Source organism: Pleurodeles waltl, chromosome 3_2 (genome assembly GCF_031143425.1).
Source record: "Pleurodeles waltl isolate 20211129_DDA chromosome 3_2, aPleWal1.hap1.20221129, whole genome shotgun sequence".
Lineage (NCBI taxonomy): Eukaryota > Metazoa > Chordata > Amphibia > Caudata > Salamandridae > Pleurodeles > Pleurodeles waltl.
Window position 1 is genome coordinate 39825277 of NC_090441.1, and position 25914 is coordinate 39851190.

Here is a 25914-nt window from a genome sequence, read left to right on the forward strand (position 1 = left end):
AGCACCTCAGTCAGGAGGTTAGTCCTGATCGGCACAGTAGGCAAATCTAGATCCAAGACCTCAGCAACCCTATGCACCACCATAGCATATGAAGCACTCTCCTCCGTAGCCACAATAGGGGGTGAGAGCATACCAGTAACTGGAGAGGTATCCAGCCCGCTGGCTTCCCCTAGTTCCTCATACCAGTCCATATGCTCCAAACCATATTCTAAACGGTCACGGCACACCTCCCATTCCTTCCCTGTACCTGGCTGATAAAAATAAGCCTCAGGCACTGATCTGGCCCTTGTCGGTGCAGTCGAACTACACCATTCCGGCTACGGATCATTAGGGATGACGATGGGGCTCGCTCCACCTCAGAGCAGGGAGCCTTGAAGTCGGGAGCGACGCCAAAGGAGACCGACTGTGTGTATTCGGCGTCTCTCTGGATCCGGTATTGGATCCTGGAGTCCCCAAATGTGCCGAGGCTGAAGCCGCTGCATTGAATCTGATGGGGCCCCTGCCAACCCTGCGGTCGCTCTGGCTCCCAGAAAGGGGGGGGGAGCATCGAAGTCGGCCCTGGCAACGGTTCGGCGACGCCTCGTCAGCCAACAGGCATGGCGAAGTTGAAGTCCAATTGGACTTCTTCTTCTTCCTCTTTCCCGAGTGCCCGGAGGACCTTGAGTGTGAAGAAGAGGACTTAGGGCTCCTGGAGTGGTACCGGGACCTCCTCCTCGATCAGGACTGTGACCTCCTAGGAGTCGCGTCAACTGATGGCGACTGCCAGGCCGCCACGAGCTATAGAGACCACTCTCTCAAAGCTTTCGAGTTGTGGTCTCTGTCGAGGCACCTCTGGTGAGGGTCAGTCACCGACATGGTGTGATGGCATGCACCACATGGCTTGAACCCCGTCTTCCTTGATGTCATCCTCACACAGACTTTGAAAAACTCAACAAAAAAGTTGCAAAAGGACTGCCAAAAAAAGCAGAGGATAGCTTGAATCCAGACCTGCACTTAACCGGCGCGGAAGGAAAAGAACTGACGTACATGCGCTGAGGTGGTGCCTTTAAAGATGACCATGACATCACAGACAGCTCCAACGACACCACGCGGATCCGAATGACCCAAGCGGATCCAAACGATGCCACCCGACGGTGCACGCAAGGTACTGCTCAGCAAAAAATTCTGGATTCCAAGCTGACACCAGGAAATTGTAAGGTAAGGAATCTGCAGCTAGAAGTCTCTGTCAGATATAAGCCTCTGTCAGATATGATTGCTCAGAATTTGAAGGCTGGTGTTGTTTTAACCTATTAGACCACTCTAAATCCATTCAGTCCCCTTTGTGTGGAGAGCCCCGACTGCAACTGAATCAGGCTGTGGTTAAAAACTGGCAACTCAATTGATATATGAGGTGAAAATAACAGATCATTTTAGGGAGGAGCACTTGCACAACCATGTCCCACAGATTGTGGGGATAACGACCCAAAGGGTATGTGATGGTCACAGACCATAATGCCAGGCTGGCAGAAGAAAACATCTTCCCAAATTAGTTTAGCCTCTTGGATTCCCTATCCAGGGGAGTGGTAGTGAATGCGCTGAAGGATGTGGAGGCTTGGACCACCTAGCTCAATGGGGTGGAATGTTGTGTGAGGAAAGTTTGGTCCCAATGGTGTGGGTCGATGGGGGCGGGCAGTCGTCCTACTCACAACACCACCTGTGCGGGGGTTTGGATCAGGTACCCAAAAGGATGTCTGTGAGGGCATTATTGAACGGGAGCCGGGGTTTGGATGTCATTTCCGTCAAGAGATTAGTCTTTGTAGGAGGCTGGCACAGTTTTTAGCACACACCTATGGTGTGGTGCTCTACACTGAGTCCAGGCAAGCCTTAGTGATAGTGTTTTGGTGCCTAGATAACCAAGGCTCTCTTGGGGTAGCTGTGGAGAACAGCTCAGGCTTATCATGAAGGAGTGTAAAGCATTTACAATACCACACAAGTCAGTCAGTGATGTTCACAGAAGAAAGAGCCACACAGTGTTACACAAATAAAGTATTCTCTATTAAAACACTAGCACTATCCTAACTTTGTTATATCTCCACTCAGAGATATCTACAAACAACAAATATACTTAGTAACAAACAGTAAAAGCATAGAAATACATGGGATCCTATGGAGGGTCCAAACCATATATTAATAAAGTAGTTTAAGAATGGAGGTGTCCAACCAAGGTAAGTGTTTTAGGATCCCAGGGGCTGGGCAAGTACAAAGTCACCCAAGATAAGTAATAGAAATCCCCCATGCGCCCATGTGTAAAGGTGTTATCTAGCCGGGTGTCCCATAGGCACCTCCGACCATCACCCTCAACGACTGGACCCACATCAACACCGAAGAAACCAAAACCACCATGAACTCGATCCACTCCGGCGCTCCATCGGACCCCTGCCCTCACTTCATCTTCAATAAAGCCGACGACATCATCGCCCCGCACCTCCAGGCCGTCATCAACTCCTCTTTTTCTTCTGCTACCTTCCCCGAACGCTGGAAACACGCCGAAGTCAACGCACTACTATAGAAACCTACGGCTGACCCGAGCGACCTGAAAAAATTCCGCCCCATCTCGCTCCTCCCCTTCCCCACCAAGGTAATAGAGAAGGCCGTCAACAAACAGCTGACCACCTTCCTGGAAGACAACAACCTGCACGACCCTTCACAAACCGGATTCCGAACCAACCACAGCACTGAAACCGCCCTCATCTCAGTCACAGATGACATCAGAACCCTGATGGACAACGGTGAAACAGTCGCCCTCATCCTCCTCGACCTCTCGGCTGCCTTTGACACCGTCTGTCACCGCACCCTAATCACCCGCCTCCGCTCCACCGGGATCCAAGGCCAGGCCCTGGACTGGATCGCCTCCTTCCTCTCAAACCGATCCCAAAGAGTCTACCTCCCTCCGTTTCGCTCAGACCCCACCGAGATCATCTGCGGCGTACCTCAAGGCTCATCACTCAGCCCGACACTCTTCAATGTCTACATGAGCCCCCTCGCCGACATCGTACGCAAGCACGACATCATCATCACCTCCTACGCCGACGACACCCAACTTATACTCTCCCTCACCAAGGACCCCGCCAGCGCCAAGACCAACCTACAAGAGGGCATGAAGGACGTCGCAGATTGGATGAGGCTCAGCCGCCTAAAGCTGAACTCTGACAAAACGGAAGTCCTCATCCTCGGCAACACCCCGTCCGCTTGGGATGACTCCTGGCGGCCCACGGCCCTCGGCACCGCACCGACCCCCGCAACCTCGGCTTCATCTTGGACCCTCTTCTCACCATGACCAAGCAAGTCAACGCCATGTCCTCCGCCTGCTTCCTCACCCTCCGCATGCTCCGCAAGATCTTCTGCTGGATCCCCTCGACACTAGAAAAACCATGACCCACGCCCTCGTCACGAGCCACCTGGACTACGGCAACACCCTCTATGCTGGGACCACCGCCAAGCTCCAAAAACGCCTGCAACGTATTCAAAACGCCTCGGCCCGCCTCATCCTCGACGTACCCCGCAACAGCCACATCTCCGCACACCTGAGACACCTGCATTGGCTCCCAGTCAGCAAAAGGATCACCTTCCGACTTCTCACCCACGCACACAAAGCCCTCCACAACAAGGGACCGGATTACCTCAACCGTCGCCTCAGCTTCTACGCCCCCACCCGTCTCCTCCGTTCCTCGGGCCTCGCGCTCGCTGCCGTCCCTCGCATCTGCCGCTCTACGGCGGGTGGGAGGTCCTTCTCCTTCCTGGCAGCCAAGACCTGGAACTCCCTCCCCACCAGCCTCAGGACCACCCAGGACCACCCAGGACCACTCAGCATTCCGGAGACTCCTAAAAACCTGGCTTTTCGAGCAGCAGTAATCCCCCCCCCCTTTTTTTTTTCCCCTAGCGCCTTGAGACCCGCACGGGTGACTAGCGCGCTTTATAAATATTAATGATTTGATTTGATAGGCTAACGCAGGCCGTTCGCGGTTGGAATTTTAAGGATTCAGGACCCTTCCCAGAGAACCCTGAGGAAATCAGTTGGCACAAAGAAGGTTAGGTAGTGCCCTCACCCGTGGATACCCAGAATAGTGGAGTGCCTACACTTGGGAGCCGGGGTGCATAGGGGTGAAGTGACATCAGAAACCTTTGTTGGAGTGACTGGGAGCCTCGCCTGTCTATGTGGTGTTGCTACCTTTGGACCAGGTCGGTAGAACCCAAGCATGAATTTCAGACAACAGGAACCAGAAAAAGAAGGAGACAGACCACACAGAGATGTCTAAGTGGGGCAGGTAGGCAATGCCCACTCTTCTTGGAGAGCAGTTCCTGCAGGTCGGTGATGGAAGGAGTACAGCTGCGGAGTCCAGGTAATGCAGGATGATCTATGGAGTCACCAACAAGCTGTCGCACGTCAGTTGCTGGACTGCAGAGAGGTCAGTGGTTAGCAGAACCAACAACAAACATTGGCAAAAGCAGGAAGAAGCTGCAGGGAAGTTTGCAGGATTTTGAGGACTAGCAAGATCTTAACATCTCAATTCTTGGATGGGAGTCAAATATGGCCCTCAGCAAGCAGGAATCGCTGGAGCTCCCATGAGGATCCACTGGCAGCAGGCACAGGGAGTCGCAGGGAGACCTTAGCAGCACAACAAAGAAGGAGTCCCAGGAGTTGCAGGATGGATGCTGTTCTTGAAGTTGCAGAGCCCTGGAGGCTGGGGCTTCTTGGAGCTCGAAGATCTTTGGGAGGAAGAGTCAACAAGCCTTGGCAACAGCAACAGATGCAGTGCACAAGGGTTCTGTCTCAGTGGCTACAGCAAGGGCCCGTCTCCCAAGTTGGACAGAAGACAAGTTGGACCTGGAGATGGCCGCAGAACCACCACCTCTGTTGTAGAGCCTTTCGATGTCCGTAGGACAGCAGGATCCACCAGACGGTCGTTGTAGTTGAGTGGCCTGCGGATCCTTCACTCCAAAGGAGATTCCTTCTTGCTTCCTGATGTAAACGGAGTCCTTGTGACCCTGGAGAATGTACAGCCAAAGGTGATGAGAAATTCTTGCAGGAGCTGGAGAAGCAATGTTGCAGAGGGAGCCCTCCCAACCAGATACAGTCTTCTTTCAGCAGTGGTTCCAGAAGCCAGGTTGCAGAAGTGTCTTGCAGAGAGTTCCCTGTGGAGTCTTGCTCTATGAATCTAGGGTGCCACCATCAGGGGAGCCCCTCCGTAACACAGTAAAGGGATTGGACACTGTGTGCGGTGGCCCACCTATCAGAGGTGGTCAGGGATATCACCTACCTAGCCTAACCAGTCAGATGCTTCCAAGGACCTTTGCCCATCTTGTTTCCAAGATAGGAGAATCAAGCAGCCACCTGGCAAAGCTCTGTGCACCTCCCTAAGGGAGGAGCTGGACAGGTGGGGTGGTCACTCCCCTGTCCTTTGTGTGGTTTCATGGCAGAGCAGGGACAGAGGGTCCCTGTACTGGTGCAAACCAGTTTATGCAAGATGGGCACCAAATGTGCCCTTCAAAGCAGTCTGGTGGTGCTGAGAGCCCACCCCACCCAGATACACCCATTTGAAAGGGAGAAGGGGTCACACCTCGCTCTCACAGGAAATCCTTTGTTCTGCCTTCAACTGCTCGAGTTAGGCTAACCAGCAGAGGGCAGAACAGTGTGTACGGTCAGCAGCAGCGGGGGCTAGTGTGCAAACCCTGCAAGGCTGTAGAGGCAGATATCGGGGATCCTCTAAGGAACCCCCGGATTACATGGTATCATGCAACTAACACTGGAATCGGTGAAGTTGCATGATTGCAACATGTTTGATAACAAACAAGCCTAGGTTCAGAGAAGCCATTATGTATTTGAACATCTCGTGTTGACCAGTGTCCACTAAATAACGTAAGATGGCTTCCCTGCACTTACAAAGCTCGAGGGATGGAGTCTGGGGTTTGTGGGGCACACCTGCCCACTGGGGGGGGGTTGGTGGTCTCACTTTCAGAACCATGCACCCTGCTCTTGGGCTGAAGGACCTACCATAGGGGTGACTTACAGTGTCCAAGTGCAATGACAGCAATATAAGGCAAGCCTTATATCTAGAATGAAAGGTGCAGGCACCCTTTCAAGCAGGCTGCAATGGCAGGCTTGCAGAAGACACAGTTTGCATGAGCTCCCATGGGTGGCATAATACATGCTGCAGCCCATGGGAGACCCCTGGGGTACCAATGCCCTGGGTACCTAAGTACCATTTACTAGGAACTCACAAGGGGACCCCAGTATGCTAATGGTGGGTGAAGGAATCACTTACCAAGTCCATTTTAGGGGAGAAAGAACCAATACTGGCATCCTGGTTAGCAGGATCTCGGTGTACTACAGTCTAAACACACTGACACCAGGCAAAACGTGGGGGTGATCATATTAGAAAAATCCTACTTTCCTACAGTCTGGACTGCCGCCGAGGGTAGCTGAAGGTCCAGGACCTCAGATGCCCTCCTCATCACCACTGCGTAAGAGGCTCTTTCCCCGTAGCCATGGTAGGGAGAGAAAGCATACTAATATCTGGAGATGTGTCCAGTCCACTGGCTTCACCCAAATCCTTACGCCAGTCCATTTCCTCATAACACTGGTGTTCTAAAGGGTTCAGTGACCCCCTCCCAGTCATCCCTGAGGCCTAGCCCAACAGAATAGGGCTCAGGATCCAATCTAGGAGGCAAAGCTCCTGCTGGCATTGGAATCGGGCAATGCTCAATCTCTGTGGTGAAGATGAAAATAAGGATGGTGCTGCTGCTGGGCGCAGGTGGTGCTGGGAGCATCAGTATCAGGATTGGTGCCAGGGAAGGCTAAGGTGGCACAACCAGCGCTGGTCTGGATCCAGGACTGGACCCTGTGAGTCCAATGGCACTACAGTCACCGGCACTGAACCTGATGGAGCCCCCTCCAATCCTGCGGGCCCGAAGGTGCACAGACAGGGTCAGACGGTCCAAAGATGAGGCACATGGCCTCATCAGGGAGGCACAGAGATGGCCCAGACGCAGGTTCCAAAGAACAAGGCCTAGAACAACAACACTCCCTTGTCGCATTGGTCAACAGTAAGGAGAAGTCAAACACCACTTCGACTTCTTGCTCTTCTTTTGCTTTTGCTTTCTTATCCGATTGTCTTGAGGGCCTGGTGCGGGACGACAATGGCTTTGGACTATGCAACCGGTACCGGGACCTTCCTCTTGACTGGGACCTCAGCCTGCACAAAGTCAAATGCCAGGCTGCGATCAGCTTTCGGGTCTGCTCGCTCAAAGCCTTCGGATGCATGGCCCGGCACTTGGAGCACGCCTTCAGGTCGTGGTTGCGCTCCAAACACCACAAACAGACAAGGTGCAGATCTGTCACAGACATCCTTTGATGACAAGATCCGCAGGACTTAAAACCTGTCTTAAATGATGACATCTCGACACACCAGGAGGTAATACCTCAAGAAACTTTGACAGAAAGTCGAAAAAGGACAGTCAAAAAATGATTGAGGGGTAGCTCTTCTTTTAGGTCAGCGCTGGCTGGTGCGGAAAAAAAATAAGACGGCAGCGCATCTGGGTTGCGCCTATATATGTACCGCTTGTCATTTCCAGCACGGAAGACAACGCTGACAGATGTGGAGTCGATCAACACCATCTACCAGAGCACAGGGGTACTGCTCACAAACAATCTTCTGGAGCCAATCTGACACCTGGTGAGAATGCACAGGTAAGGAATCTGCAGCTAGAAGTCTATATCAAATAAGGCGGCCCTTTTGCCATGTTGTTGGTATTCCACCACTGCAGAGAGTTAGGAGTTTGGTGGTAGATCCTCTAAATGACCCTGTGACTGAGACCACTGTCAAACTAAACATTCCTGTAAAAGACACATGTGTAGTCAGGCATATGGAACTATGGCAATACTGGAGGCCATCATCCCTAAGAGGTGCATGACTGTCTTCACTGTGAGTTGTTGATTTGTCTGAAATTGAGGTAATAGTGTATGAAAATTCTGGAGTCTTGCAGAATTGTGATAGGCTAATCCTATTTGTGTGTTTAGAATAGCTCCTAGATATGGCTGAACCTCGAGAGGGTGTAGGTGAGGTTTGGTAACGCTGATGGTGAACCCTAAGTGGTGGAGCAGATCTACTGTAATCTGAGTGTGTTTTTTATTCTGTGGTGAGTGTTGGCTTTCATAAGCCAATGGTCCACATATGGAAATATGTGGACTTTCTGTCTGTGTAGATGGGCCGCTACCACCGCTAGGCAATTGGTGAATACTTTTGGTGCAGTAATCACCCCGAGAGGAAGGACTTTGAACTGGTAATGATCGCACCCCACCACAAACCTCAGATATTTGTAATGAGCTGGGTGTACTAGTATGTGAAAATAGGCATCCTTGGGGTCTAGAGCAGCCATAAAGTCGCCCTGATTGAGAATTGGGATCACGTCTTGTAATGTGACCATGTGGAACAGCTCCGATAGGATGTACTCATGCAGTGGCCTGAGATCTAGGATTGGCCATAAAAATCCGTCATTTTTAGGTATCAGGAAGTATAGAGAGTGAACTCCTCAGCCCTGGTTTTTAAGAGGGACAAGTTCTATATCTCCTTTGAGAATAAGAGCTTGGGCAATGTTCGATTTTCCAGTGATAGCCTGTGAGTGTGAGGTGGAATCATGGGAGGTGTGCTAGTGTGCTCCAGACAATAACCATGTTAGATAATGGCTAACAGCCACTAGTCACCTGTAACTGCTTGCCATGTGGGTAGAAAATCTGGTTACAGGCACCCAACAGGTGTTATATGATCGTGGGCAGTGTGAGAGGAGGCCTCTTTTTGTATGGTTAGCCCCTACCCCGCTTTTTGCCTGATGTTGATGTGTCCAAGAAGCTGTAGTGCCCAAGGCCTCTGCTAACCAAGTTCCTTGGGACAGAGCTCTTTCCCTAAATCTGTTGTGATGCTTGGCACAATTGGATACACTATTGAATATCACTGTAAGTCCCTAGTACATGGGTACACCAGTACCCAAGGCATGGGCTATTAGGGGTAGGCCCCTGAGGGCAGTAGCACTGATTCTGCCACCCCCTCTAGGGTCCTGCACCCAGATGCACCCAGCACTGCCATTGCAGGCTGAGTGTTCTGGAGCAAACCTAAAAAGACATATTCAACATGGCACACTCCCTGTGTGCCCTGTCCACCATACACTGCATTTGTAAAGGGTAAATCACCCCTCTGGCAGGCCTTTCAGCCCTAAGGCAGGGTGCACCATACTGTATGTGAGGGCATAGTTGCATGATCATTATGCCCCCACTGTGCCCTTGCCAAACCTGGGACATAGTGAGTGAACAGAGGAGCCATTTTAAGTACATGTACTGGACACTGGTCAAACAAGAGTTCCCCAGCTACACAAGGGCCACTCTGCACCCTGGGTTGTTTGGTATCAAACAACTCAGGATGATAAATCCAAACTGGTACCAGTATTGGATGTATTCCTAAATGTACCCAGGGGCACCTGACTGGTTCCATACAGCATGCCACCTCCAGACAGCCAATATACAAACCTAGGGGGAGAGGCCTGGCTCTCTGGTTTGTAAGACAATGCCCTTCCTGGGTGCAGGAGCTAACACCCCCCCCCCCTCAGGAATGTGCATTCCCCTGGCAGTGAGCTTCAAAGGGCTACTGTCCTTGGAACTCAAGCCTCCAGGCCTGCTGCTAGCAGCAGATGGCTTCCCCCTTTGTCAACCCCCACTTCTGGCTGGAGCAAAGGCAGGAAACCACAAAAAGGATAGGAGGAGGGGTCTCCCTGAGCATGCACCACCCTTAGGGGTTTGCAGGCGAAGTGGACCCTCCATTTTATTTTCCTTCATGTTGGATGGCAGGAAAATAGCCAATGAGGTTTAGGGTAGTGACCCTTTCCATAGGAAGTGGTCACTGTAGTGGGTGTAGCCACCCAAGGGTAAATGTCCCATTGGACACTACCAGGTTCCCCCTAAAATGCCCACTAAATTCAGTTTTTAGTGGATTCCCCTAGACCAAGAAATCAGATTCATCAGGAAGAAAAGCAGACAGCACCAAAGAACCCGACAGGAGAACAGACGACCTGCTGCACCAGAAGAGGCTCCAAGACCCCTGCTTGCTGTACTAGGATCCCAACAATCGCCGCCGGGGAGGAGCTGACCACTGGACTGACCTCAAAAGACCTAGAGGACCTCCAGGGTTCGCAAATAGCCTGAGATCTCTCTCCTGATGGAGGCACCACTCAAGAAACCAAAGAACCAGCAAACCAGTGAGGGTCACTTCACCAACCGGAAGATATCTAAAAAAAAAACAGGAAGTCGCAGCCAGACCAGACGACACACGAACAACAGGCCGAACGAGACCTACACGTGTGCCAACTTTATTATCACTGCCCCCTCCTGGGGGTGAGTTGTGCCAATACCCCAGGTACTGGTCATTGCATGTCAGACAACAGGAAAAACTGCTCACCCAGAGCTGCAACTAGACCTGGAGGAAACCCCAGTCGAGGGACTTCAGGAACACCCCAGACCTCCCACCGGAGCGCCCCTGTCGCCCAGCAAGGCCCAGGAAGAAGACTTACTTCCAGCTCCAAAGGGTTCCACTGCACACAGCCTCCAAGCCCTCCAACTCGCCCTGAATTTGGCTGCCGAGCGCTGCATCGCGGAACCAGCTATGTGCCACGGGTCCCTAAACCCTTGCAACCTCAACAGCCCTAGGGGACCCGGAAGCACCAGCTTCAATTCTGCAAACCAGCTCCTTTTCCAGATGGCCCCTCCAAGTGCCCCTGTGCCAAGAGACTTTCCAGCTCTGCTCCAGCTGGAACCGGGAGCCGCCCGAGGCTCTCCAAACGGCACAGCGTGCCCACCATCCTCATCGACAATCCTGAAAAAGAAGAGACTGGTAACTCACCTGTGTGATTTTATATGCATTTTCATAGGTGACCCTCCATTGATTCCTAAGGTGCGTAATTATGCACAGAAAGACAAACTTTATTAGAAATGTGAAAAATCATAACTCAAAAAGTACTTAACGTATCTTAACCAGTATTTTTATAAATTCTGGTCTCGAGTTATTCATTGAGTTCATTATCTCCAATAGCTAGAGTGCCCTGGGGTGCTGTAACAGGAGGCCTGAGCCTTTGAGACTCAGTGCCATACAGTTCCTGCAGTGGGGAGGTGTGAAGCACCTCCACCCAGAGCATACTTTGTTTCTGGCATCAGAGAGCACAAAGGCCCTCACCTAATGGGCTCAGAAACTTGTCTGCTAGTGGAAGGCTGGCACAGACCAGTCATCCCTACACTAGAGTGTTGGGTAAAATACAGGAGGCATCTCTAAGATGTGTTCTGTGTGCTTTTTACGATAAATCCAACACTGGCATCAGTGTGGGTTTATTGTGCTGAGAGGTTGGATACCAAAACTTCCCACATCTTTCAATGAAGCCATCATAGAGCTGTGGAGTTCGTAATGACAAACTCCCAGCCCATGTACTTAATATGTCCACACTGCACTTGCAATGTCTAAGAATGGACTTAGACACTATAGGGGCATATTGCTCATGCAGCTATGTCCTCACTTGTGGTATAGTGCACTCTGCCTTAGGGCTACAACGCCTGCTAGAGGGGTGACTTACCTATGCCACAGGCAGTGTGGCTGAGAGGGATGCCATGTTGACTTTGCCTTTTTATACCCACCAACACACACAACCTGCAATGGCAGTGTGCATGTGTTTGTTGAGGGGTGCCTTAGGGTGGCACAACACATGCTGCAGCACTTAGGGACCCTCCCTGGCAAACAGGGCCCTTGGTACCACTGGTACCTTTTACAAGGGACTCATCTGTGTGCCAGAGCTGTGCCAACAATTGTACAGTTTTAAAGAAAGAACACTGGTGCTGGGGCCTGGTTAGCAGGATCTCAGCACAAACTCAGTCAAGCTGGCATTAAATATCAGGCGAAATGTGTGTGTGTTTGACTGCAAACAAGGGGCCATTTTTATACAACACACTCAAAGAATAAATTCAAGACCAATTTAGAAAAATAATAATTTTTATATATGTTTCAAACCCAAGAACTTCGTAATCAGTTAGTACACTTTTAAGCATAAATACTTTACTATTTCAAAAATCACCACTTGGTGCAATTTCAGAGTTCTTCTCAATGTTATCCTATAGAGGACAACAATGTTCAGCACAAACAGAGGTAATGACAACTTACAAAGCCAATCTCGGGGATTTAAGGTGAGTAATGAGCACTGATCAGAACAACACCAACAGGTCACACCGGGCAGTACTGGGGCGGCAGGGTGCAGAGGTGCAGTAAGGCATCGGGTGCCCAATGGTTTCCTATGAGGATTTGACCCTGTGACGAACAGGCTGCAGGCTCTAGCTGGAAAGCCAGTTGGGGACAAACAACAGGCAGGTAGTAGACTTGGGGTGCTCGGGTGTAGGTGCACCTTTGGCTCTCTTCTCCTGTGCCCAGGGGCGACGGATGCAGGGGTGTCTTTAGGCGTTGGCTTTTCTCATCCATGAGCCCTCGTGGTCACCACCGGGTTCCTTGTATTGAGGATGCAGACGTCATGGGGGAGTCCAGCAGGGGTGGACCCAGGGTGGATTTGAGCTCTTAAGAGCCAGGGGATGGTCATGGATGTCAGGTGCAGTGGTCACTTATGGTGTGAGGGTTTTGGGGCTCCAGCAACTGCAGAGTCTTTTCTTTGTAGTTTCTTGTTGCAGGGCAAGTCCGGTGAACATGGGAGACTTGTGTCATTATTGAAGGATGGACAAGTTGGCTTTTTGTGCAGGATCCTTTGAGGTCATCAGGCAGGCTTGAGGGGCTGGTTCCAGGTCAGCTGCTGCTTCTTTTCCTCTTCTGCGGGTGCAACTCTTCTTTGTCCGGGTCTTCTTAGGTTGTCGCAATCTGTGTTCTAGGGTACAGGGGTGGCACCTAAGTACTCAATTTAGGGTTGTTAAAGGGAGTGCCAGGCAGTAGCCAATGGACTGACCACCTTGAGGATGACAACACTCTTCTTATAACCAATTCTGCTGGGAAGTGGGCATAACCTAAACCCTGGTGGCCTAATTCCTTCCAAACAAGGTGGAGTGTACACTTCAGCTCGTCCACCTTAGGGGTGGGAACTGGCATGCAGTCGGCACACATCCTAATTTAACTAATTTTCCTGCCTATGCTGCCGCCAAATGTCAGGACAGGGGGTTGGTCATCTCCACTGAAGGAAGCTCGCTCTCTATATAGTGCACTAAAATGAAGTACACTGTGCAGAGTCCAGTGGATTCCCAATTGGAGTTGCAGAGGCATACGTAGAAAGGACTAATGCTCTATTTGTGGTAGTGTGGGGAAGCAGTTAGGCTTATCGGAGAGTAGTGCTAGGCAGTTGTTGTACTCACAGAGGCAATAAATGAGGCACAGCCTCAAATAATACATCCAAGACCAATTTAGAAAAATAACAATTCTTTTTATATATGTTTCAAACCCAAGCACTATGTAATTAGGTAAGTAGACTTTAAGCAGTTTCAAAAATAGACCCAAAGCAATTTTCAGAGTTCTCTCAATGTTATGCTACGGAGCAAAAACAATGTTCATCAAACACAGTGTAGGAAAGTAGTATCTTTATGGCACAGTTACCATCACCTTTTGCCTGGTGTCAGTATGTTTAGACTGTAGTACAGTGGGATCCTGCTAACCAGGACCCCAGTGTGGGTGTTTTCTCCCCTAAATGTAGTTTTATGGCAACCTTTACACCCGACAATTGTTATACTGGTGCACCCATGTAAGTCCCTAGTATATGGTACTGAGGTACCTAGGGCACTGGTACACCACGGGTACCCCATGGGCTGCAGCATGTATTGTGCCACCCATGGGGCACATGCAAACTGTGATTACAGGCCTGCCATTGCAGGTGGTGTGAAGTGGTGCATGCACCTTTTACAACAGAAATAAGCGTTGCCTTATATCATGGTCACTGCAATCTGACCCTGTAAGTCACCGCTAAAGTAGGCCCTTCAGGCCAAGGGCAGGGTCCTAAGTGAGAGGGCACCTCTGCATGAGCAGAGGTGCCCCTACAAGCCTCAGACTCCATTTCATGGGTTTTGTAAGTGCGGGGAAGCCATCTTAAGGTATGTAGCGGACACTGGTCAACACGAGCTGTCCAACTACATAATGGCTTTACCGAACCTAGGTATGTTTGGTATCAAACATGTTTGAATCATGCAGCTACATTAATTTCAGTGCTAGTTGCATTATACCATGTTCTCTGGGGGTTGCCAAGGGGATCCCCCAAAGTCTGCCTGTACATTCTTGCACAGTCTGCATACCAGCCCGTGCTGCTGCCGACCCCTAACAGTGTTCTGCCCTTCTGCTGCTGAGTCTAACTCAGGCAGGGGAAGACAGAACAAAGGATTTCCTGTAAGACAGGGGTGGGACCCTCTTCTTCAGAAATAGGTGTCACTGGGCTGGGGTGGGTGTGCATCAGACTGCTTTGATGGGCACATTTGGTGCCCTCCTTCCATAAATTGGGTTGCACTAATACAGGAACCCCTGGTTCCTGCTCTGATGCAATACCACGCAAAGGAGAGGGGAGTGACACCCTCTTGCCCAGCTCCTCCCCTAGGGAGGTGCACAGAAGTCTGCCAGGTGGACATTTGACTCTGCCATCTTCGAAATAAGATGGGCAGAGGTCCCTGGGAGCAACAGACTGATAAGTCCAGATTAGTCCAGCTCTCCTGTTAGTGGGTCACTGCAGAACATGTCCAACAACCTTCTTGGGTTACTTAAGGGCTCCCTCTGAAGGTGGGATCCTAGATTTGTCTGCATGACTTCAGGAACCGTCTGCAGGTTTCCTCAGCAAGATAATTCTGCGACCTGGACACCGGAACCGCTGCTGCTCTTTGCTGGAACCAGAAGCAAGACTGTAACCAGTAGGAGGGATCCAACTACAACTTTGTTTCTAATTTCTGCAAAGACTTCTGAAACCCTGTGGCGGTCACTGGGACTCTGCCTGTATTTAGGAAAGCAAGAAGGAATCTCCCTTTGAGTGAAGGAGTCACTCCCCTGCATCTGCAGGCACCTCGACGACGACGACGACTGGCTTGTGGATCCTTTTGCCTGAAGGACTCTCCAAGGCACTAAAAACAGGTGGTGGTTCTGTGGCTCTCCAGAGGTCTGACCTATCTTCCTTGCAACTGGGAGGTAAGTGGTTCCTCGCTGGAGCTGCTTGGCTTGAACCCCTGTGCACCAAGTCTCCATCTCGCTGCCAAGGCTTGTTGGCTCTTCAGTTTGAAGACCTCCTAGCTCCAAGAACCCCCGGCCTACAGCACTCTCTAGCTTCAAGAACGACATCCTCTCTGCAACTCCTGCGATGTAGGAATCCCTCTTTGCTGTGCTGTTGAGGCCTCCCAGTGACTGCTGCCAAAGGGTCTTGCTGGGGGCTCCACCGATTCCTGCTGGCTCTCCTGTGTGCTGGTCCTGAGCTACCTGCCGAGGTTAGGTTACCTGTAACTTGCTGGTCCCCACAAATCCTGCAAACTCTGTGCAATGCTTTCCTGCATTTGTCAAGTCTTGTTGGTGGTCCCGCTGACCACTGACCCCTCTGCAACTCGATGAACGGTGTGGGACAGCTCATGGACTACTCCTAGGATCTTCCTGCATCACCTGGACTTCACAGCTGCACTTCTTTGACCACTGTTCCACAAGAAAGCATGTCGAAAAAGGGTGGGCATCACCCTCCTGCACAGTCTGGCTACGTCCAGGTGGTCTGGACTCTGTCCCCTCTTTCCTTTGGTTCCTCTTCTTCAGGAATCCATGCCAGGGTTCCATCAACCTGGTCCAGGGGTGAAGACAGCAGCTGGACAACCGAGGTCCCCACTGACTTCACCAGGAGGTTCTGACACAACTTCACTCCTATGCATCTGGGCTCCCTGGTGTAGGTACTTCGCTGTTCCGGGAATCCATGGGTGGATCCAACCTCCCTATGTTAGCCTATGGATATTGACCTGAGATTACTACTCTGCACACTAGCGCCTGGGAATCCTATCCACTTACCTTTGGGGTTTTAGTACTTTTCCAGTCTTACGGGTCCTTGGGTGGTAGTGTGGGTTGGGAGTGATTTTTGAATTCAATTTTTTTAAGTACATGGCATAGCCCTTTCACCAATCTTTGGGGAAACGTTTAGGACACTAGGGTAGGGTAGATACACCTTAACTACACTAGTACAATGTCTTCAGTTGAGGAATCTAGACAAACTAAGAAGTCTGCATACAGCATCCTTAAGTTCCATGAGCATAGAACTCTATGTAGGTCTAGAACACTAAATACAGGTGGTAACCCTACTAAACCTCAGTCCCTATAAATGCTCATGCAGTGTGACCTCCAGCATCTTGAAGGGCAGGTAGAGCAGGGAGACCAAGGTGGAAGGGATGACTCTTCAGAATTAGGCCAGGAAGTACCCTGTACTTCAGGTGCAGGCTCTGAGCAGGTCCAAGAAGACTGAGAGGAAGTCCCTGAGGACACCTTGGGCCGGTAGAGGTATGTATTAACAGTACTAATGTTGGCCACATAGGTAGGTCTATATTTACCCCCACGCCTCCCCTGGGAGGGTCCAAAGGGATACCAGGAGGAATAGATTCTCCTCAAGTTTATCCTCACTCTCATCAGCATCTTCTGCTGAGTCCAGCTACTCTAATAACTCAGAGGAGCTAGTATTAGATAGGGGTTACCACCTGATCAAGCTTAAGAAAGCTAGGCTCAGGCTGAAAAGGGAGCAGCTGGCTACTGAAAAGGAGACCCTGGAGGTGGAGAGGGAGAGAAAAAGATTGGAGTTTCAACCCCATGGTGGCAGCACAAGAGACTCTAGGGTCAGAGAGGAATACTTTGACTCCAGTAATCTCCGCAGGATAGTTCCCCATTACAAATCCAGGGATGACATCCACAAATGGGTAACTACCGTAGAGAGGGCCTGTAAAGTCCAGAGGCAGTTGACAGCTATCCTGTGGCTCTCCTTTGCAAAGGTAGAGACAAACGTTTGGCATTTAGAGAAGAGGATGCAGATAATTACGAAGTTGTGAAAGACGCACTGATTGATGGGTTTTGGCTTAATATTGAGGAATACAGGATTAAGTTCAGGGAAACCCAGAAGGAGTCCTCTCAATACTGGTATTAATCATGCAATTACACCAATTCCAGTGTTAGTTGCATGATACCATGTACTTTGGGGGTTACTTAGAGAATCCCCCAGATCAGCATGCACAGTCTTGCAAGGGCTGCATGCGTACCACGCTGCTGCCAACCCTAGGCACTGTTCTGCCCTCTCCTGTTGAGGAGCCTAACTCAAGCAGGAGAAGGCACAATGAAGGATTTCCTGTAGGGAAGAATTGTGACCACCTCTCCCTTTGAAATGGGTGACTGTGGGCTGGGGTAGGGTGGCCTCTCAGTGCCACCAGATCACTTTGAAGGGCACCAATGAAGGAATGCTGTGGCGCAAAACCCCACAAAGGACAGGGGAGTGACTACCCCCCTGCTCAACTCCTCCCCTAGTGAGGTCTACAGAGCTCTGCCAGGTGGCCACTTGATTATGCCATTTTGGAAATAAGATGTGCAGAAGCCTCTGGGAGCATCTGACTGCTTTGGCCACATGGGTGACGTCCCTGACTCCCTCTGATAGGTGGGTCACCGCAGTGTGAAAAATTGATTTCTTAACTTGGCGTAGGGCTCTATTTTGTTTAACATTTCAGTTCCATTTGTTCTGTGCTATGAGCAAAATATTATGTCTCAGCCCGCACAATTTTTCTTTCCTTGCAAATGTGCTGGTTTCTTAGAGTTGCTTTCGAAACTTGTAGATGGGCTAATCACCCTATGTTCTAGAAATGTTATCTCTGTGTTTGAACATCCTGTTCTAGTGGTTTAAAGGTGCTACAGGAAATGTTTGCTTGAAGGCGCCTGGAAATTGTGACGCATGTATAGTGTGGTAAAGTGGGGCGGGGGGGTTTGCAATAAAAGACATCAAAGGCTAAGGGAAAGGTCAGTTGCTTTGGCTAAAGAGTTCCATTTTGATACTCTATGGAGGTGACCACTGCAGCCAATAAAATGCTATCTTGAAGCATAATCCTAATCCTTGTATTCTATCTTGTACAAATTCAGCCTCTTAGAAGAAGAGACTCGTAAATTTATTTCACAGCAGTGTCCAACCTCCTTTTAGGGTTACTTAAGTGTTCCACTGAGGGTGTGTCCGTAGATTGGTCGAGAAAGACACTACAAGGAACTCTCTGTAAGACTCTTCTGCAAACCTGGCCACCAGAACCGCTGCTGGTCTGCCTTAGGAACTGAACCAGTATCCAGTTCTGCAGGCTCCCACTGCAACATTGTTTCCCCAGCTCCTGCGAGAGTTCTGCAACATCCATGGCTGTGCATTATCCAGGGTCACAAGGACTCTGTTTGCACCAGGAAGCAGGAAGGAATCTCTGTGATCCAGCCTTCACCACTTCATCACCAAATGTAGGTTGACTCTGATCAGAGCAAGACCAAAAGAGTTGTTGGAGTACTGGAGGCTGGTCTCTAGACAAAGGCATTTTCTTGTCTGAATCAGAAAGAATGGGGGCAGGGTGAATTGGAACCGAACATGCACGCTGCTTTATTTGCGACCCGGATGGATTCAGAGTCAGACAGAACTATGGGCTGGCATCCGCCTCAAGTTTTGTCGGTGCAGCGTTGACACAACTGGAACTGGCATGGATCAAGGGATCAAGGGATTAGCTGTGGAGTCAGAGGTAAGCTTGCAGACAGTTCAGAATGCATACCCGCCGCAGAGGGCAGGCAGGCAGTCAGTAACCTGGTGGGAGGTCTCTGCAGATCCAGGGGGCTCTAAGGCACGCTAGAGGGAAACTGTAAACTGCTGGCTGTGGATGTAAAGCATAGCATTCTTAGATGTGTTAATTTGTGTAGAGTTGCCAGAGGTAATGAAAACTCAAGGTGCATCAGAATCAGCTGCAGATCTAGTTCCTCAGCAGGGGACCAGGAGTGAGACCGCGACACATCTTCGCAACTTCTCAGAACAAGAGTAGTGAGGCTGGAATGAGGCCCACTTGGACTTCTATGATTTGGACTTACCCAAAGACTTGGAGCACAACAAGGATCAGCAGAAGTAGCAGAACGAACCCCATAGACAGGAATGCATTTGAGACCTTGACTTTGAGAGGGCTAGTCATTTGTAATTTCCAACAGTGTTCAGCAAAGTACAGCTTAGCTTTGCGGTCCGAGATTCCCTTCGGATTCATCTGGGCACGCTCCCCTCATGACTTGGGAGTCATGTCTCAACACCAGACACCAGAGGAACATGCAATGGGGATCTGTTACAGACATTTGTTTGTGACATTCCCTATAAGGTTTAAATCCTGTGGTTTTGGGGCCCATGTCCAGTGGAGAAAGAGTTTGTTGGAAGGCGTAGAAAGGTGCTTACGTCAGTGTACATGTGTGGTGCCCATATGTGGCTCCAGAGTCATTTGCAGGGTGGAACTGAGTTGACACGGAGTGCACAATGCCACCTTCTGGCACACAGGAACAATGATAAGAAAAGTCTTGGGATCTAGTCTGTTGCCGGGGACTACTAAGTGAAGAAGCAGCAGTTAGGAGTATCCATAAAAATTGGACATTAACTGCAGGAGGCAATATTGCGACAAAAATGTAAGTAAGCTGCACCCATCATCTCATCAGTGTATGCATTAATCCTAACTATACATTTTACAAAAGCAAAAAAGCCTCAAAATAAAGGGTACTAGGTCTTACCTTTCTACGCTTTTCCGGTCCAGCTGGGGCAATCTTTTCATACCAGGTCTCAAACATGCCATCTTGGCACTCATCCATCCACTCGCAGTTTTGTTTATAATCCGCAATTTCTTCTTCTTCATTCCACTGACTAATAACAAGTGCCAAAAAATGATTATCACCCTATTCTAGACCTCAGCATACATTAAAATACATAATTAAAGTGATTATACAAATTTAATGTGCTGCAGAAAATTGATATGTAATTTGCAGTTCAGAAACCCAATAGTATGTTGATTGTTCTGTATGTAAGGATTATAAATACATTCTGTTCCAAAACTTGATTGAGGAATGCTGCAGACCCTTTTTGACTACTGTGAAATTAGTCTCCTCTACTGTTTTCAGCCAGTGTGTAGCAGATCATAATGCAGAGGACTATCCACCTGGGCAGAGTGCTCTTCTGCACAGCCTTCCCTTTTTTTCGCCCCAGAGAACATCAAAAAAAACTAACTGTCTATTTGATGGTTCTTGGTATGATCAATGTATAAACGTGAAGCTCTTTTGGGATCCAGTCAATCAAGCCTCTCCATTTCATTTCGAGGAGTGAGGAGAGGTAAATAATGCTGGTAGAGTGTAGGAAGATGGCTCTCTATATAGTTCACTAAAATGAAGTATACTGTGCAGAGAGTCCAGTGGATCCCCAATTGGTTTGCAGGGGCAATAGTAGATAGGACTAATGTCTATTTTTGTGGTAGTGTGGGTGAGAACTCAGAGGGTAGTGGTAAGCATTTTTTGTACCCACAGAGGCAATAAATGAGACACACACTCAAAGAATAAATCTGAGACCAATTTAGAAAAATAACAATTCTTATTACATATGTTTCAAACCCAAGAACTACATAATCAGGTAAGTAGACTTTTAAGCATAAATACCTTGCAGTTTCACAAATCAACCCAGTACAAGTATGAGTTTTTCTCAGTGTTTTCCAATGGAGGAAAACAATGTTCAGCAAACACAGGGTTAACAACAACTTATGGGCCCAAACTCGGACAGCAAAGGTAAGTACTGGGCACTGAACAAAACCACACCAACAGATCACACTGGGCAGCATTGGCGCGCCCGGGTGCCCAGTGGTTATGTATGGAAGCTAGGTCCTCGTGAAGACAGACTGCGGGCTCTGGCTGGGAAGCCTCTCAGGGACACAAACAGGTAAGTTGTAGATTTGGGGTGCTCGTGGATATAGGTGCACCTTTGGTCCCCTTTTCCTGTGCCCCGGTCGATGGATGCTGGGATGTCTATAAGCATAGGGTATTCACATCCAGGAGCACTCACTATTGGGGGGAGGGGGTCTTGTGTGTTGAGGCTACAGGTGTCGTTGGGGAGTCCGGCAGAGGTGGACTCAAGTTCCTAGGAGCCGGGGCACCAGTGACCCACCTCGGATAGGGCCAGAGGCGACGGATGCAGTGGTGCTAGAGGTGTCAGGTTTTCTCTCACCACCAGGAAAGGGGGAGAAGGGGCCTGCATGCTGAGGTTGAAAACGTCTTGGGAGAGTCCAAGATGGGTGAGATCACACTGGACTGTCTCTAGACAGCTGGGGGCCCACGTTAGCACTGTTGGTTTGCTTAACCTCAGGTCATGGACGTCAGGTGCAGTGGTCACTTCAGGTGTCTGGTTTCTGAGGTTACAGCAGCTGCACAATCTTTTCCTTGGAGTTTCTTGTTGCAGAGCAGGTCTGCTGCCCATGGGAGACTTGAGTCTTTATTGAAGGCTTGACAAGTTGGCTTTATGTGCAGAATCCTTTGCGGTCAGTAGGCAGTCCGGCGTGCTGACTTGCTTCTTCTTTTTCCTCTTCTCCAGGTGAAATTCTTCTTAGGTTGTCGAAATCTGAGTTTTACTCAATTTAGGGGCATTACAGGGAGTGCCAGGGGTATAGTCACTTTAGGGTGACTATACCCCTTCTATGACCACTTTTGTTGGGAAGCGGGCATAACTCTAACCCTAGTGGTCTAATTCCTTCTAATTCCTTCTAAACAAGATGTAGGATTTCAAAAGTAGTGTCCACTTCAGCTCGTCCAACTGGCATGAAGTGGGCACACCTCCTAATCTGCCTAATTTTCCTGCCTGTGCTGCCACCAAAAGTGTGGTAATGACAGGGGGGCTGGTCACTTTCACCAGTCAACAAACTAGTAGTTCGAAGGTTTTCAGGGGGTACCTCGAAGGTGCCCTCTGTGTGCATTTATCAATAAATCCATCACTGGGATCAGTGAGGGTTTATTATTCTGAGATGTTTGATACCAAATATCCCAGGATTCAGAGAAGCCATCATTGAGCTGGGGAACTTGTAATGACCAGAGTCCAGTACATGCATTTATAATAGCTTTCCTGTGCATATACTATGTCTTAGAATTGACAGAGACATAGCAGGGGCATATCTGCTAATGCATATATGCCCTCACATACGCCTGAATGCACCCTGCCTTAGGGGTGAGTTACAAAAAGTACACAAAAGGAGAGCACTGGGAGTGTTGCTAACCCACACCACCTCCCAAAAGAAATCTATATAATCACTAAAGGTGTGCGGTAGTATGAACTGAGGGTAGGACTAGGTCAGTCTTCCTTCAGTGACCGGTATTAGTTAAGTCGCTTTAGATCCTGAAGCGGGGAAATCATGGTTGGAAAATGTCCAAGCAAGGGGGTGCTGTGTTGTCCTACAGGGGGAGGGGGGATTTCCCTTACGGACTAGGTGGTCTCACACACATAATAGTGTCTTGCTTCATCATTTGACCACCTAGCCCCACCCAAGTAAGATGATACTACTTGGGCGGACTCAACCTCTTGGTTAAAAGAACCAGAGGGAGTGCTGAAATTAAGCTGACTGGATAATTACAGAGATCCAGAAAGGGTGAAAAATAAAATAAATAAAATAAATACGAGTCGGGACGCCTCCATACAATGACGCCAGGCACACCTGATATACATTTCTGATGGGGTTCGGCTTCCGCCCCCAGCCTCATACCGATTGGCTGTTGTTTTACATAAATACCAGGCCAGCCTTCCAGTCAGTACCAGAGCGGCCTGGCTCCGGCATGTAGGTACCCCCCATGGTATTCCCTTTGGAGTGATAAGTCTGGGCCTCCCTGGCCCCTTGGATCTCTTTCCCTCTGTTACCTGTTATCCCTTTCTCCGGCAGCTTTCAGTTCCCCCTTGGCCTGGCTTTCACCTTTTTGGTTCCTCTCTCTCTCCTCTTTTTCATTTTTTGTCCTCCTTTTTCTCAAGCTTGGTCCCCCTTTTTTCTTTCTTTACTTCTCTCCCTTTGCCTCCTACTTTCCTTAGCGCTCTGTGCGCCCTCGTTCTATTTTCTTTCTTTCTTTCCCCCTTGATAAACCTTTAATCTCCTCAGAGTGTGACTACAAGGGAAACCCCCCCCCCCCCGGCACTAGCCAGACCAGAGGCAAATCGCCCCCAACCCCGGGGTAAGTCACATTTGCATGCGTGTGTGAGTGCTTTTTTTACATTATCACCTATTGCTGTGTTGTGTGCAGTGGTTTGCCACTTTTTCACTCTGAATAATTTGTGGTTTATTTATCAGCTATTATAGACCTACCCCACCGTGAACTAACTGTTCAGGTAGGCCACACATTATTCACTTTGAGCACCTCACTTACTGCGTGTGTTCCGACCCTGACGAATACCCCTGACCTACCAGCACTTTGTGAGGGCAGAAACATGTTGGTCATACGTATTTCTTTTTAGACTCCAAGAGACATTATTCTCTAACGAGCCTCCCCACCCCTGTTCTTAGCCTTACCAGCATGCACCCCCATTAAAACTAGCAGTAGCCACTGGTGACATGTTTGGTAATTTTATTTTTCACCCTTTCTGGATCTCTGTAATTATCCAGTCAGCTTAATTTCAGCACTCCCTCTGGTTCTTTTAACCAAGAGGTTGAGTCCGCCCAAGTAGTATCATCTTACTTGGGTGGGGCTAGGTGGTCAAATGATGAAGCAAGACACTATTATGTGTGTGAGACCACGTAGTCCGTAAGGCAAATCCCCCCTCCCCCTGTAGGACAAAACAGCACCCCCTTGCTTGGACATTTTCCAACCATGATTTCCCCGCTTCAGGATCTAAAGCGACTTAACTAATACCGGTCACTGAAGGAAGACTGACCTAGTCCTACCCTCAGTTCATACTACCCCACACCTTTAGTGATTATTTAGGGGTGAGTTACACCAGGCATATGAAGTTATAGGGGACCTGGCACACAGGGGTGTGCGAAGGGTCATGTTTCCAATTTATATGAATTTTAAGGCACACGCTAATCAGTACACAAAGCAGTACAATATGCAATCGTAAGCAGGAATGTTTTTTCGTTGGCGGTTTATTTTTGGCCAGATTGGCCTCTTCTTTTAGCCTTCTTTCTTAGCCTTTAGACAGTCTTTAACTTGCTAAAGGCTAAGAAATCGGGCTAAAAATACACTGTCAACGAAAAAACATTACTGCTTACAACTGTATATTGTACTGCTTTGTGCACTGATTAGCGTGTGCCTTAAAATTTATATGTTTTGTTGTCAATCCTTGGATTGCAGTTGGGGGAGTTGGGTAAATCTTCCCCTTTAAGAGCACAGTGGCCAAGACCAGTTTTTCCAAGTTTGGTTGTGACTTTCCAGTGAGCGCCAAGGTCCTATCAAGTCACCCATTTCTATGACATGCCTTTTCAATTTAGCCTGCACCAACACACGTGGTCTGCAATGGCAGCACTGTGTGGGTTTAGTGACAAGTCCCTAAGGGTGATACAATTGATGCTGCAGCCCTCAGAGAACATCCTTAGTACCTTAGGCCCTAGGTACGAGGGGTACCTTTTACTAAGGACTTATAGTGGTAGCAAAAGAGTTTGCCAATTGTGCAAAATAAATGAGCAGTTATGGGGAAAGTGATCTGGCACTGGGGATCTGGTTAGCAGAGACCCAGTGCATTAACAGTTAACACACATCAAATATCAGCCAAAAGATGCAGGGGATAATCATGTCAAAAAGGGTGCTTTCCTACAGAGAGTGATTGATTGCTCAAAGAGGAATGAGTCAAGTTGTGGTAAGACGGCCATAAGATACCTCAGCACCAGTTTGTCCAGAAAAAAACAGTAATGTAGGATCAGTGATGTACACATAGGAAAAAAAACACACCAGTGTTAGGATGTATTATTTATTATAACACACATACTAAACTAACTTTGGTATATCTCGTAACCGGAGATATGAACATACAAAAATATACTTAGAAACAGGTAAGTAAAAGTATGAAATAACATGGGCCCATATGGAGGGGCCAAACCATATACTAAAAAAAATGGAATGCGAAAATCACTACCAACCCAAACTACCACCGAAGGACCCTTAGGACTAGGGAAGTACTAAACCCCTAAAGTAGGTAGAAAGGATTCCGCAGGCACCCGTGTGCAGAGTAAAAATCCACAGTCAGTGTCTATAGGATAACATGGGGAAGTCGCGGTTGGAGTTTTTGCGTTTTAGGACCCTTTCCAGACGATCCAGAGGAAACCTGTTGGGACAAGGGAGGTTCAAGAGTGTCCCCTCCAATGGATACCCAGAGAAGCGAAGTACCGACACCAGGGAGCCAAGGTGCATAGGGGTTAAGTTGTGTCGGAACCTCCCACTGAAGTCAATTGGGGATCTCAGGTGTCCAGCTGCTGCTGCTACCCGTGGACCAGGTCGGTGGAATTCAAGCGTGGGTTCTAGAAGAGGACCTAAGAAAAGAGGAGACAGAGTCCAGACCACCCAGGGATGCCCAGGCGGTGCAGGTGGCAATGCCCACCCTTCATGGAGATGCTTTCCTGTTGGACGTGGACGAAGAAGTGCAGCTGTAGAGTCCAGGCAATGCAGGAGGATCCCAGGAGTTGTCCATGAGCAGTACCATGTCAGTCATCAGAATGCAGAGGGGTCAGTGGACAGCAGAACCACCAACAATCCATGCCAAATGCAAGAAGGCATTGCATCGAGTGTTTCAGAATTTTGGGGACCATTACGGCCCAGGAGACTCTACCTTTGCAGGTAACTCAGGGAAAGCCCTCGGCAAGCAGGAGAGCCAGCAGGAATCGATGGAGCCCCCAGCAGGACCCTCAGG

General features: G+C 49.3%; 1 protein-coding gene across 2 annotated transcripts in view; it reads right to left on the bottom strand.

The window, feature by feature from the left end:
* The window catches only part of ZZEF1 (zinc finger ZZ-type and EF-hand domain containing 1), a 1404152-nt gene that overhangs the window by 738362 nt on the left and 639876 nt on the right, over positions 1 to 25914 (bottom strand). For both annotated transcript variants that reach the window (XM_069226690.1, XM_069226689.1), the window contains exon 33: positions 19797 to 19926. In XM_069226690.1, the coding sequence (XP_069082791.1) occupies positions 19797 to 19926 (130 nt within the window). The remainder of the gene's footprint in view (positions 1 to 19796; positions 19927 to 25914) is intronic.